This window comes from Lepisosteus oculatus, chromosome 1 (genome assembly GCF_040954835.1).
Source record: "Lepisosteus oculatus isolate fLepOcu1 chromosome 1, fLepOcu1.hap2, whole genome shotgun sequence".
NCBI lineage: Eukaryota > Metazoa > Chordata > Actinopteri > Semionotiformes > Lepisosteidae > Lepisosteus > Lepisosteus oculatus.
In genome coordinates, this window is record NC_090696.1 from 40,057,111 (window position 1) to 40,072,517 (window position 15,407).

General features: G+C 39.0%; 1 protein-coding gene across 1 annotated transcript; it reads left to right on the forward strand.

Annotated features, from left to right (window-relative positions):
- The first annotated feature begins 62 nt into the window (after positions 1-62).
- Positions 63-14,894, forward strand: rab33ba (RAB33B, member RAS oncogene family a). Its single transcript, XM_006629695.3, has 2 exons — positions 63-529; positions 8,298-14,894. Exons 1-2 carry the CDS (start codon positions 302-304, stop codon positions 8,742-8,744), a joined length of 675 nt encoding a protein of 224 aa, XP_006629758.2. The 5' UTR covers positions 63-301; the 3' UTR covers positions 8,745-14,894.
- Positions 14,895-15,407: the final 513 nt, after the last annotated feature.

A 15,407-nucleotide genomic window follows, 5' to 3' on the forward strand; every position in this document is an offset into this window, starting at 1 on the left:
CGTCCGCGGTACCGCTGTCTCTTTTTTCACACTTGCACATAGTCTCGCGAGCGCTCGGGCATGTTGACCGTACGTGGCGAGTGATCCAAACAGTGCGTGTAGTTGGTGTAGTGTTTGTGGTCGGAAGGCAGACAGGAGGCAATGATGGTGCATATTTAATTTAAGAGAAATCTTTTTAAAAAATAATTGTGGGCGGAAGAAAAAAGCCCCCCCCCTTTGCTGCTCTGCGTTGTATTTTATTTTGCACGTTTTATTTTAAACTAGTACTTTATAAAAGTCGGCATCATTGCCAGACAGGAATATGTCAGAGATGGAGTCATCCCTTGAGCTCACCACTTCTCTCCCGGGTTCGTCTCTTCCCCCTCTTCGTTCTCGGATCTTCAAAATTATCGTGATCGGAGATTCCGGGGTGGGAAAAACGTGTCTCACCTACAGGTTCTGTGCTGGCAAGTTCCCGGAAAAGACGGAGGCCACCATCGGGGTCGACTTCAGAGAGAAGGTGGTGGAGATTGATGGCGAGAAAATCAAGGTACAGTGAAGTCATGATTAGTAATGTTATGTGATCTGTAGCTCTGTCGTTTGACAGGAGTGAGGCGACAGATTGAAGGAATGAATCCAGGGTTCCCGTTAGTTACCTGACCTGCGTACCGTTCATACATGGCTCGCCTGACGTTCAGACCAGTAGCTAATCTTAGTTCCCCCTTCCCTCGGTGTGATGGGCAGGTCCTGCTTTGAAGTGTGTGTTTTGTGCTGCAGTACTGTACTTCACAGTTGCCAAAAACAAACTTTTCAATGCCAGACCCAAAACCAGGTCATTTCGGATTTACCGTTTAGAACTGGGTTCCAGCAATGAGTTTTAGTTCTTCTCAAGCAGAGCAGCACACAGTTAATATAAAATCAAGAACAAACAATTTTAAGTACAGCGCATCTCTTCCTCCTACAGTACGTCTCTACCTGTCACCGCACGGGATGTCGACTTTCTTTTATTTTGAAATCAAAACGACACCACTATTCGAATACAGACACCAAAGAGTCGTACAGTGATCAATCTAAGTCCTACAGTAACCTGCCAGTAAACGAGTTGCACAGTGTGGGCGCAGTAGCGTGATGATCCACCGTCATTTTCCAAGTCGGGAAGCTGAGGAGTAAAGGTCACGAATCATGATTTACTGTACAGTGCAGTTTCACCAGTGCCTTCCGTTTACTTGCCACAGAGTGTAATAATGAAGTCCAGGAGAAAAGGAATTTGTTTTCTACTTTTCAACGTGGAATTAACCACTGCCTTAATTGAGTCTCATTTTCCCCAAATAACATTTTAAAATATTGAATGAAGTGGAGTCCCTGTCCCATTGTGTAACACTGACCTTACTGTGGGCAGCACTAGTCCCATGCTTGTGAGGAAGGGACTCATGTGCTTTTCTTTTTATCTGCTCTGACCCAGACTTGCATGTTCTGTTTTTAGTAGAAAGGGGTTGGATTTTTTTCAAATCCATAGTGAAGAAATGTTTAAGATTAGTTGGATTTAATTCCTTTTAGAGCAGACGTCGTATACTCAATTCCTGCAAGGCCTAATGTATTCTTAATTTTGTTCCATCCGAGTTCCCAGTTACATAACTGGTCTAATTATTCAATTAGCTGCAGAACTGAAATCCTTCTAATGAAGCTCTGAGGTATTTCATAAAGAAAGAAACAGGTGCAAAGCAGGATACATCCTGGAAAGGACACCTCCCTTACTTTACAGTGTTTCAAGCAGGATTACTTCCACTATAATGACCACCTCACCTTGTATATTTAAGTTTCTTTGCTTGAACTGTGTCTGTGGAGCAACTAACGGGCAGTGGAATTCTGATAAAAACACTCGCACAATATTATTCCCTCACAACAGTAATAAGGAAAACAAAACACTCAGTGCCTATATTTTTGTGTAAAGAAGTCAATGTTTTGAGTAATCAGCTGTGAGAGACCTTAAGAAAACTAATTGTTTGCCTAAGAAATTAAAGAGGTAAATTTCTGTCTGTGTGGAGTTTGTATGTTCTCAGAGTTTTCTCTGGTTTCCTTCCATAGTCCAAAAAACATAATACTTGGTTAATTGGCTTTTGGGAAAATTAGTCCTGGTGTAAATGCGTGTCATTGTGTCTGTCTGTCATTGTGTACTCTGTAATGGACTGGTGTCCTGTCCAAGATGTATCCTGCTTTGCACCTGTTACGTGCTGGGATAGGCTCCAGCTAACCCGCAACCCTGTATTGGATGAAGTAATTAGAAATTGGATGGATGGAAGAATTGTTTAAATGACTACTGCGGTTTGTACAAATCCTAAGAGACACTAGGAGCTCCAGGAACAGAGATTCAGAGCCCTAATTTAGAGTATGCTTTGTAAAAAATTGTCTCTTCCTATTCTTTATAGTGAATTACAATCTGATGCTGTTATATAAAACTGGATGCTTTATTATTTAATTATACAGTTAACAAGCTGGTTGTAAAATGGAATAGGCTGGGTGCTTGTTTAAGAGGTTCAGCTGATTCACTAAAAGGATCTTCTTCCAAGATCTGTGAAGTTAGATTGTAGACAGAAGTGACTTGTTTTTATTAGATTTGCCAACTGTTTGAAATACAAGTATACATAGGCCGAAACATAACATATAAGAGTTATATGTAAAAATACAAATACCCAGTTGAAACGGAACATTCAAAACCAAACACAGCTGAACATTGGCTAATATGCCTCAAATGTATTTTGCTGCCATTCAAGCAGAGCTGTGGAATAAAATAATTTCTGTCAGGGAAATAGTCAAAATAATGTTAGAATCTGAACACTGAAAATAAAGCAATACTAGTACTGTATGGTACCATTGATTGTTTTTTTTTTCTTTGAATCAGTCTTTAATGAATTTTCATTTTATTTCTTGTAAATTTAAAAACACAGAGGCTGGGAGCCATGGATTTCATTGCAGCCAAAGGTTTGTAATTCCAAAGGGTGTTATGAAAGGTGTACTTTGATTACAACTTAGATGTTTTGCTCAGACGTATACCTGCAGGAAGAACCTGTGTTAAATTTGAAGCAATTGGGAAGGAAAAGCTGAGGTGTGGCTTCTGCTGTTGATCTGTTGCTTTATGAACGTGACAGTTTGTGAATAACGCTAATCCTTGTTTTACAGGGGTTGATCAGGTTACATTTCTTGCAGGCCAGATGAAAGTCTAGTTCAGTTTTAAACAGGTGTAGGCAAAATTACACTCTAACCCTCACTCTAGGTCAGATCCTTACTGTATGATCTAATGCAGACCTGCTTTTATTTTTTCATAGAACCATAGTTTTAGCATTATTTAATAATGCATGTAATCCAGTTTAGGCCAGATGTTAAGTAAACTGGATTTTTAATTGGCCTATGATTTATGCATTAGTGGTTCAACAGATCTCACTCTGTTTCGTACGATATTTTAATAACATTTAACACATTTGGTTAGCATGGCAAATCAGGCTGTTTAGTCTTATAATAGCTTTGAAAGACTAGTAATGTTTCATTAATCTACCGTAACATATTTTCTTCTGTTTTCTTTTTTTTATGGCAGTGGCTGTGTCTTCAATAACTGTCCTGTGTTTTAACATTGGATTCTGTTATATAACAAACTAGTTATGTAACCCTGTGACTATCCAGTGCAGGCAAGACTTTTTTCAAACAGTGGTGTTTTCCTAGGTTTGTGTACAAAACGCTAATGCATATCAGAGGTCTGATTAATGTGCTTGCTTCCTTTTAGTGTTTTCTACTTCACTGTCTCAGAGTGTCTCAAGTGTGACTCAGAGATGAACAAACCAAAAACAATACATTTTTTTCTGGGTCATTGATTGTTAGCGGATGTACAGAGGGTCATTAAAACTCAACAAGTGCTGTTTCCTTTGCCCTTTGTTGCATTTTGTATGTTAATATTTTACATGATTATTGTAAAGTCATACATTAAAAAGTACTTTTTTGTGGCAGAATAAAGATGTGCTGGTTTTGTTGACAGTTATTGTTTGTGAAAAGTATATACATGTAATAAGCATATAAAAGTCCAACAGCAGTCTGCTTCAGAATTTCAGTTGGTGATTATATTCGGTATAGTTATTTTATGCATTTGTCCCAAAGCATCACAAGGGAAGAAAAGCTAATTGTGACCCAAGGCTTTTATTAATAGCTTAAAGTTAATTTGTTATGTAATGAAATCATTATGGTCTTATGTCTATGTGTAATAAAAGCTGGATAATTATTGGCTCTAAATAATTGAGTCCGCCTGAGTTGGGTGCTATTTCATCATCTTCAACATTCAGATCTTTATACATTCTCTCGTCAACTTGCTTGCCATGATTTCTGACTACCTAGCTTTTGCTAGTTAATCATTTGAAAATAAACAGACACAGGTGGGAACGATACTGTATCAGCCACTCCTACAGTGAGTGTTTTTTCTTTTGCAGGGTTCGGTTAGGCTAGATTTCAGGCAAAAAAGACACCTGAATGAGAGCACTACGGACACTTGGAAACTGCTAAAGGGTTAATACCAATTACAAATCCTATTTGAGCTTTCAAGACCTTTAGACCTTGTAATCTAAAAGCAAATTTACAAATATACTCTTTATATAAAACTGAAATCGGTTAGCCTGTGATTCAGAACTCATCTGGAGAAAAAAAGCAAGAGAGTGCTCCTTCAGGACCAGGGTTGGGAATCACTTCATTATAGCATTTCTACAGCAGGAGTGTATAGCACATCACTTGTGTGGTGTGAGTGAAACATTGAAACTATATATATATTACTGGTCAGTGAATTATTTTAATATAGAGCTGGTTGAACTGACTGCTTCTCTAAAAAAAAAACAACAGTAAATTGCAAACTAGTGTGTTTCTGAAAGTGTAGTACAGTCTCTTGCAATTCCGAATATTTTTTGCAGACATTGCTGGTTAACTTGCCTAATATACCTAATTGCTGGTTTTAGGTATATTAATTCAGTCGTGTTAGCCCTAAATTGGACCCTGTCTGCAGGCCTCATTTAAATAGCTGACATTCGACTTGTAAAAAAAATATGGCTTGTAGTGTGAAGAATTTGTGGATACCTCTTAGGGCTGGTTAAGAGTTACAGCGTTTCGTAATGTGTATTGTTTTAGTATTGTACCAACAGTTGCACAAGTCCAAGGTGAAATCAGTTTCCCCAACGTGATGACGGGGGGAACTTCTTACAGACACCGTCTTAAAGGAAGGGACTGTCTGTGCTGTGGATCTCGTAGATCTTTGAAGATAAAAGTACTGTAGTAATGAGAAAGAAAATGTTGTTTTTTTTATCCCCGTCTGTTTCTCACCCTCTTTCGGTTTGTTGCCATGGCCTGGCTGTCCTTTGCTGTTGCGGCCTCACCATGAGTGGGTGTAGTTGCTCAGGAGCCTGGCTGGGCAGTGGTGTTATTCCAGGCACAGATGCACAGCTTGGTCTTCGCTTTGTTCTTTTCTATCTAAAAGGATATCCTAATTTAAGGAAGAGAAATCTAACTAGCCCCCTCAGCCAGCTGGTCCCGAAGCTCACTGGAACCAGCCAGCCTCAGGACAGCACAACTACAACAACACAAATCAAAGTCAACCAAATCACAGCACAAGCTGGACAACACTATTGTACCCACTGGGCCCCACACGCACAAACACAACGCTAACTTGAATGCTACAGGACTCTGAAATGAAAAGGCACATTAGCCGAGTAGGTGACGAGGGCAAGAAAGATCAAGGAGAAACAGATCCTGATGACCTGGCTGTCCATAGAGGAAAGGCTGTGCTCCTATTGCCAGCAAGGAGAAGCAGAGAAATACTGTGGGATTAGACAGACAATTCTCCCTAAAATAACAGATCCCCAACTTCACACACTTGCCAAAATCAGAACAGCTTCCAATCCTACCGGGGGAAGAAACTCAATAGAGATGGCAGCCAAGTATGTGTTCTGCTGTCACAGCCTGAGGAACAGAGAGTGAGCCCGTCTCATAACAGTGTTTTATGCAGTGTCTGTAAATGTCCAATAATACGTTTTCTCTTTAAATGTCTTATTAATTATTTCTGATTTTGCAAAACTTTAATTCATCCATCATGTCAATAAAGCTCTCGGAATTTGAATTTGAGTCTGACTTGAGCCCAAGTAGATGTCGCCTGGAGTTGCTTACGTAGCCTACATAATATAGTGGAAAAGTAAAATAATTCCATTGCGAATCTTAAATACTAATGTGGTTATTGAGATTTTTGTGCTGCCACTGTAGGTCTTGGCATCTATTGTGTATTATAAACAGATAGGCTTACTATGTGATAGTCATGGTAACAAACTACTGATTGTCTGAACTGCGTGAATGCCATTCTTGTTCCACCTTTCAAATGTCTCGTTCCCAGTAGCATCTGGCATGATGAACGGGAACTGCATGGCTACTTGAAAAGCATGGGTGTAAACCCAAACCCACTTCAGAATACACATTGCACCGTGGGACAAACTGTAATTAGTCAGCAATTTCTAGAAGGAGACGGAAAGCAAAATAGTTACATTTGAGTTCCAATAGTGTATCAAAAGAAAAAAACAACATGTTTTCCTCTGCATGCCTGACTATTCAAAATAATCCACAGGATGTTTCTGTAAAATAGGGAACAATGGAGAAGTGTAGTTTAGGCTTCTTTCTGTTATGTTGTAGCACGTATTCTGGAAAACAAACATGGAACAGACTGATAATGGTGATGGACTGGTGTCCTGTCCAGAGTGTATCCTGCCTTGTGCCTGTTACTTGCTGGGATAGGCTCCAGCTCCCCCACAACCCTGTAGTGGATAAAAATGTTAGAAAATGTATGGCTAGATCAAGCAGATAAATGGTATAAGTGATAAAAGATCTGTATATTAATGCAAAGAGGGCAATAATTAACTAAGAGGAAATTCCTGTGTAAGTGAATGTATGTCAGTGGTCTTCCAAGTGTCCTGAATGTTTGGAATTGTTTAGAATTTGAATGTGACTGAAGGAAATCAATTTGAATACAGCTGTCGGGTAAAGATTAAGATTTAAGACTTAAAGCTTGTTTGACAAGACAGTTGTGTTAATGCTTAGTGCTGGCCGCCTGTGGTCAAACAGTTTCACAGTAAAACAGCTATGAAAGCCTGAATGAGGGTCATGTAATACTGATGGAAAAAATCCATCAGTATTACATTACCCTTTCTAAAGTTACTTAAGATGTAGAAATAAGTTTACAAAACTTTACTTTCTTTTCTGTTGGTGTCATAGCAATACCACTCTATTTCTGAAGTTTACCTTTCTTCCTAGTAAATTCACAGCTCTTTGAGTGTGTAGAGATGAGTTCTGCCCTCCGTAGAGATGTAAAAATATCCTCTCACATCACGGCATAGTTTATCAGCACTTTCTAATATGGATTGGTGATGTTGCTTTCTACTTTTAGCACGGCTACTAAAAAGGCTGGCTGTTGAGATAACTAATGATGGAAGTGGCATAAACACCCAGTTGCCTACTGTTGTGTTTCTTGATGAACAGAGATCAAGATGCTACTTCCTGTAGTTGAATTGGTTTTCTTGTTGTCATCACAGGTATGCTGACACACAGTTTATAGAATGAGTCAGTATTCAGATGGCTAGCAAAGAAATACAACTTCCCAGGAAGCTGATGTCCAACACTCTGCGTACTCATGTGCCAAGGTTTATTATTACAGTTTAACAAGATTTAACAGTTCTTTCTCTTTTATTTGTGGTAGCTTCACAATTTATTTTACAGTAGTTACACAATTCAGTTTAATTTAACATCTGAATCCCCTGTACAGTCACTTAGTTTTAATTCCAGGTTTAAAACAGGAGCTACTTTTTATGTAAACTTGAATTCATGAGTATTTGATGTCTGAAATAAGATGCAGTTTTTTGTAGGCTAACTAGAATGCACTTGAGTTCTTACAGAGGAACACTGTACTCCATATAAAATAAAATGGTGTAGCAGTATTTAACAATGAGAAATCTGGCATCATGACAACACTATCTGCACAGGAGGCTTTATTGCATCTTTTATTTTTTGTAATGCCAGTTTTAGTAAGTGCTTAATGAAGCTGCCCACTAACCAAAACACTAATACTTATCCATGTCATTGTTACAGGATTAATTGTTTTTTAGTGCTGTATAGCTTGAACCCTTGCAGGTCTTTTTCCCGCATTGATCTCAAATGGATTTTCTAAGAGTCACTGTAGAATTTCTTATTTTGCAGCATCCATTTCACCCTTCATGGGTGCTGGCTCATCCCGATGTTGTCTGCGTCTCCTCTTCCAGATCCAGCTCTGGGACACTGCGGGCCAGGAGCGCTTTCGCAAGAGTATGGTGCAGCACTACTACCGCAACGTGCACGCCGTGGTCTTCGTCTACGATGTCACCAACGCCTCGAGCTTCCAGAGCCTGCCGGCTTGGATCGAGGAGTGCAAGCAGCACTCCCTGGGCGTGGAGGTGCCGCGCATCCTGGTGGGCAACAAGTGCGACCTGCGGGACGCCGTCCGGGTGGGCACCGACCTGGCGCAGAAGTTCGCCGACTCCCACAGCATGCCCCTCTTCGAGACCTCGGCCAAGAACCCCAATGACAACGACCACGTGGAGGCCATCTTCATGACGGTGGCCCACAAACTCAAGAGCCAGAAGCCCTTGGTGCTGAGTCAGCCTCTGGGCACAGAAAGCACCGTCCAGCTGCAGCAAGAGCAGAAGAGCGCCTGGGTGTGTGGGTGCTGAGAGTCGGGTGCTAGGAGGAGGAACACTGTCCGGTCGCTTGTGTTTTTGTGTGTTTCTTTTAGGGAAAGCGAATAGGGGGAAAATCTCCTTGAGTGGCCTTGTAACCCTCTGAAAAAGATGAGGTTACTACTTACGAGCTAACATAATGCCTTTACTGTGGGGTTAGAAAAGCTGGAACATCTAAGATCAGAGAACTAAAGAGTTAATGTACACATTAGGCAAGTTTGCATTAACAGTACAGATGGCCTTGGCCACTTTTGTCAGTAAAGAAAAGTGGTGCGTTGAAAACCATTGCCAAACCCCGTATAAACACCTTGGTCAGTCACCATTATCCAATTGCAGATGGAAATACTTAAAGAAAATGTGCATTGCGTGTTTATATACATTCACAAATATGCTTAATTTGTCTTAAATATTAGTCTTGTGCTATCTTACAAAAGAGAAATTAAGAACTTAAATATTGCATTACAAATGGTAATGTGCATTCAATTAAGATGATTGCATACACTATAATGACTATAGTTCCAGTGTGTGAATGAACAGTATTACTGTTCCAGCTGGTGTCTTGCTTTCTGAAGTACAAATACATACAGATTGTGAGAGTTGTTGGAGGAGGCTTATTGACAGTGGGCCACTGATATCGTATATGTAACCATGTGTGTTGTTTGATTATTTTCAGGCAACCTTGGTTATGAAAGTAACACATCATTAGTAAGTCCATTAGCCCAACTCTTTTGGCTTTGTTAGATTCAGTCCCTGTGATTTCTGGGGGTAGATCTTCATCTAGCAGGTGTCTCCTCCATTGTCAGCCTGTGTGATTTTGATAAACGTTCTGAGGAATCATCTTCCAGGAGGTTGAAGAGCTTGTGGATGTTTAGGAGAGTCCGTGTTTGAGCTAACCTGGGCCACAAACATTGTTTTTAACTGAAGGGAAAAGGAAAGAGATCGGGGAAGATGGATTTCGAAAGTCTTCTAGTGCTTTAAAGCTCACAACTACTTCAGGAAAAAAAAGGGATTTTTTTTAAGTACAGGGGAAGGAAGGAATAATGAATTATTAATGGAAAAGGTTAAGAAAAATAATTTTTAAACCTCAGTTTATTCCAGTCACTTCATCTTTCCACGTCGTGGTGCTGGGGAGTTACATGGTGTGGGTTAGATGAGAGGATTTTGTTTTGGTCTGGCAAAGCAACTTAGATATTGCTCCTGCGAAAGGACATAACACAGTAATTATAAAGTAGGTTGTGTGTAAAGTTTTCCTGTCTGATTTGCTGGTTTTAGTAACCTGCAGTGGAACTGAGCAGTCTTCTGTTTTCATTCCAGGTGACCTAGTGAGTATGGGCTATTTGTAATCTTTGTTTTGACCTTTACCATTGTGTTGGGGAAGGGGGTGATGTTTTCTATGGTTTTCATAGCTGTGTATTTTTCCTACGCCGAATCAGGTTTAGTCTGAATACTGTTTTTCAGCAACCTGACATTACTGGTTCCAAAAAGTTAGATTTCGAATTCATCAGTCCCTAGCTGTAGGACTTTCTTCATGCACCTATGCACAAGTATTTCAGGAACACTGTGGAGCACATACTGTACCCTCTTAGTAATAAAACTAAGCATTGCTCACTTAGTACCATGAAATTCCCTGTGTGAAACAAATACATATATACCTAATAGTTGCAACTGAACTGAAGTATTCTCACAGCTGGTTCTGTGTATTATTTTTTTAATTGCCAGTTTACTTTTTAACCTGAGAAGATGGAAGGATTTGTGAGTGAGCTTCCATTGTCAAAAACCTGTCTCTGTTTTGTCTGGTGAAACACTCTAACACTTGTGTTAAATGGGTCTAAAAATCTAATTTTATTCCCTGCTCACGCAGAAACACATTAGAACATAATTTTGTGACACCTCATGTGTCTATGCATGATCTAACTGTATATGATTCACTGCAAAATCAATAGCTGTCAGAACCCAACCAAAATCATTGCATTAAATAAATATAGACTGAGCATCAAAAAAATGTCATTACTCATAAATGCAACAAATCACAGAAGTGCCAGGAAAATGCCTCTTTTTGTAGCAGGTGCACTGAAATTCTGTGGTATGGACAAGACAGACGTAAATGCACTGGTAATGATTAACATTTGTCATTGACAGGATTGATTAAGTCAGATCTGCTGTGGAAGACACAGGCTAGTAATTTCTGTGGCCACAGGGAGAAGCCCTTTGCACTGATGTTTTTGTGGATTTCTGTCCCATCCTTCTGTTCCCATTCCCAATAACCTTTTGCCAGTTTTGAATTCCTGGAGCCAGGATTTAATCCCGAAGACCTCAGTTTTATCCCGGATGTTTAAAGTTGGGAAACTTCAAAGTTCTGTATTCCCATATAACTGTATCCTTGTAACATTTTAAAAGAAAACTGTTGCAAGGTGGCATAAATTGAAACATTTCAGTGAACTTCTAGGTACTTGAACAGCATTTGTTTAGAGCTTGGAAGGCAAAAGCACAGCAGTCAAGCATATACACCAATGGCCTACAGCAAATTAGTGACATGAAGTCACAGACTAGTGGTTTCTGTGCCACAGGGGAAGCACTACAAGATGTACATGTGAAACTCAGTCTTTGCACTGGGATGCAGATGCTTTTTGTGGCTTTCTGTCCCTATTCCCAATAAGCCTGTGCCAATTTATAGGTCTCTGAGCCCTAGACACTACACATTGCCCCATCTCATGTTGCAAGAAAGACATTGTCACACGAGCAACTTCAGGATGTGACCAGTTGGGATGTTAAGAGGACAGCCTGAGACTGAAAGAAGGGTGGCAAGTAAGGCCCTAGGGCTTGAGCAGTGTAGTAGTGTGCAGTCAGGTTGCCATCAATCAGTTGATGGTGAAGCATTGTGATTCTTGGTTGTCCAAATCCGGGCATATCATGGATATTTATCTATGTCATCTTGCTAAGTTAAAAACCTCTTGCTGTGAATACCCCAAATAGTGAGCAATAGGATTTGAAATTAGTCCAGCCTTCAACACACCTATAAGGCAAAGGTGTTGTCGTCTTGTTAAATGGGGTATATCGCTTACTTTCTGTTTGTCTTTATTGATTTTCACCAAGCTTGAAATGCAGCAGATTGAATCATTTCATCACCTGTGTCCAGTCAACACTCTGATCAAGGTGACTTAGTGCTTATGCAACAGTCAAAGTCACTGCAGTGCATCACTGTTAGTTATGAAGGGCCTGTCAAAAACAGACAATATCCAAAACCCATAAGCTTCGTCTAAAGGCATACGTGTAAAGTAGTAATGACTTTCTTTTGATGCTCATTATACTCTTTATTCCAGTGTATCCTATTTTAATTCATCATGGAGAACAAAACCTTTTAAGCTTTACTACTACAATAAAAGGAACATGTAAACATGTTAATTAGGAGGAATGATACACTATTATAGATTTACTCATTTTTATATCCAATAATTAGTTTTCATTTAGGGCTTTGAAAGGTTTGCATTTACAGGTGGTGTAAACATTTGCAAAGCATGGATTTTTTTTAATTGAACTCTGTTATTCAGGTCTCTCTGCTGGCATTGCTAGAGGGCTTGACATTTTGTTTATGTGTTATCTAATTTACACGGAGAAGATTGCATCCTGGGAGCCAGGATTTAATCCCAAATACCTCAGTTTTATCACAGATGTTTAAGGTTCACAAACCTCAAAGCTCTGTATTCTCATATAACTTTATCCTTGTAACCTCTTTAACGAAAATTGTAGCAAGTTGACCATTGCAGTGAACTTGTGAGCACTTGAACAGCATTTGTCCAGAATTAATAAGCCAAAAACACAGCAATCAAGCGTATATACGCTAGGTTAGTGACATCAAGTCTGAATTGTGAGCCTAGACCAAAATACACGCCGAAAATGGTGGAACTAAAAAAAAAGTAACATTAAAACGTAAGATTGTCAAACTACGGTACATATACAGTATATTTAGATATTTTTAATTTCTCACTCTTATCTAATCAAGTAATAATTTCATATTTTTCAGGAAACTTGAGCCATAAGGGGGGCTTTGAAGGCAGTGGTCCTGAAAGCATGTTAATGGTTTTAAAATGTTGGTGGGTAGTGGTAGCGTTTTCTCCTTGATAGAAAGTTGTAGGAGGTACTGGGCCACAGATACCCCATTTTTTATGTTATCTGAGTCACAGGTACTGTGGATTTTACACCTGTTTTATATTTAAAAATCAAAAGTACATTTTTGGGTTGGCTCTGAGAAATTCCACTATGCAGCCCACTTTGACAGAGATTAAACTTGTAAATGCTGTAGGGCAGGGATCTCCATCTTTTTTCCTGGAGAGCTTAGCGTCTTCTGCTTCTTTGTTCTATCAAAGTTTTCAGTCACATAGCTGGTCTAATTACTTAGCTGCCTAATTGCAATGCATCTGACCAGGCTCTCAGTGGTGTTTTACAGGTAACTGCACAACAAAGTAAATACTTTGAGTAATGAACATGAAAAAGACCCAATATAGTGTACATCAAAGAAAATAGGGGAACAAAAAGCAGAAAACACAGTCCTCCAGGAGCTGATTTTGAGACCCTTGCTGTAGAAGAATATGCCATAACCTAGCCACACTTACCTGGAAGCACTCCACAGCTCGACATAGCCCAGAAAGAAATGTGGCATTTTTACCCAAGAACTACCGCAACAAAAAAAATCTAAAGTTTTCTTCCAAATTTGTGGGCTATAAAAATGGGTTTTATTGAACAAATGATAAATCCCATTCCTCTTTTGTCTTTCTTGTCACTAAAAATAACTAAAATATTCAATTTGCTCAGTAAATAAATAAATTGTTGTACTGGACAATTCCACACCGTTTTCCAGAATCCCATTCTTTTTTGGAGGATTTCCCTTTGATCAAATGTTTGCCGATAAGATGATAGTGTTATTTCAGGAATTTCAGTCAGATGACAAAAATAAGCAGAATGTGCTGTTTATCATGATTGTGGTTCCTTTACAGTTTTAAAATAGAATCAATATGCAAAATAAAAATGGCCCTGCAACACCGCTCGCTTGCTTAAAATGCTCTTCTCAAAACCTCCAGGGATTGTGCACAAGCAAAACTATTAAAGTATTGCCTTAAGTGAAATATGTAGCTGCACTTTAAAACAAACCTGCCAGGTAAATGTTTGCATACATTCTAAGTAGAACTGTGTGGTTTGTTTTCATTTTAAAGTTATCTGAAGAACAAAGGCCACCAGTTTAGTATTGTTGGTTACATATTTAGGGAGTTTATTTCCATGTTTGGCACAACAACTACACAAGATGATAATTTGCTCATTCGTACTGTACTTGCTTATAAGGCCCCAGACATGACCATTCCGGGCTTCGGTTTGATGACTAGAAAGTGGTCATCACTATGCCTTTGCCATCGGAACTGGGCTTGACTTGTATAAATATATCATGGAATTGTAGATGGTTCTTGTTGGTGTACAAGCCTCTGGTAGCCTAAAGGGTTTCCTCCACCGAGTTTAAAAATAAGCTGGTCAATACACCACAGTACACAAACACTTCTCGTCTTGCCTTAAAAGCGAGAGATCAGTTTGCAATTTTTTTGTATTACAGAAATTGCCCACCGATAACTATTTTCTGTATGTCACACAGACAGGTTTGGCTGCAGATACAGAAGTCGTTTGCCACACGTTCATTGCCATCTTGTTTTTTTTTGTGTCAAATTTAGCAGTTTGCCACAAATGCTATGCTGGCATCTTTCTAAAACCTGTTCCACCATCATAAAATATACAGGTCAAATTCCCGACATCCCTTGTAAGAATTCAGGATGTCTTTTTTCACTTTTGTCCAAATGTAATTTAAAGACCCTGAAAAACTATTTCAGGGGAGGCTGGCCCAAACATGAGCAACTGTTGTTTTTTTTCCCCCACAGATCAAGACTTCATTTTGAGAAGCATTAATAGTGAATGGGAAATAAAAAAATGGCACGAAATTCACAATTTTACATCCTTGCTCATGGAGCAAAATTAAGGGAAATGTCTTGTTTTAACTGGCAGCAATGTACATGTAGCCATTTTTTATATTTTAATACAAGTAACATGTTTACAAATGTTTGTCCTTGCTGTTATGTTAATGTGCAATAAAGTTGCTGGAGCATTTTAGTAATTTGTTTCTGGTGCTGTATTTTCTACTGGATGCAAAGAAGTAAATGGGAATGAACACCTTTTCCTACTCCAGGCTGTAGATCCATTTTCGTCTTTGTCAGTGTGCATTAAAAATGTCCATTTATTTCTAGCAGTGAATCAAGAAATTAGGGAAAAAAACAAAGAAGCTCGGCTAAGGAAAACACCAACATAAACTGAATAATTGCTTTTGGGATAATATTCCGTTTGGTCCAGGTCTTAAGCAGCCAATAATTATAAAAATAGTATATTAAACTTAATTTTGCAAAGGGATTTGCAGTTGCTTAGAATCAGACAAGATAATACATTGAGTTACTGTAATTTTATAAAAACCCAGACGCACAGAATTAGATACCATTTGTCATTCAGTAGCAGTACATTAAACAGTCATCCCATTTAAAAAGAAAAGCCCACAGTGCTACAACACACTAATGGTCTAAAAAGTAGTTTGGGACTCAAGGAAATTACATTGGATTTTCTTTGAAACTTCAT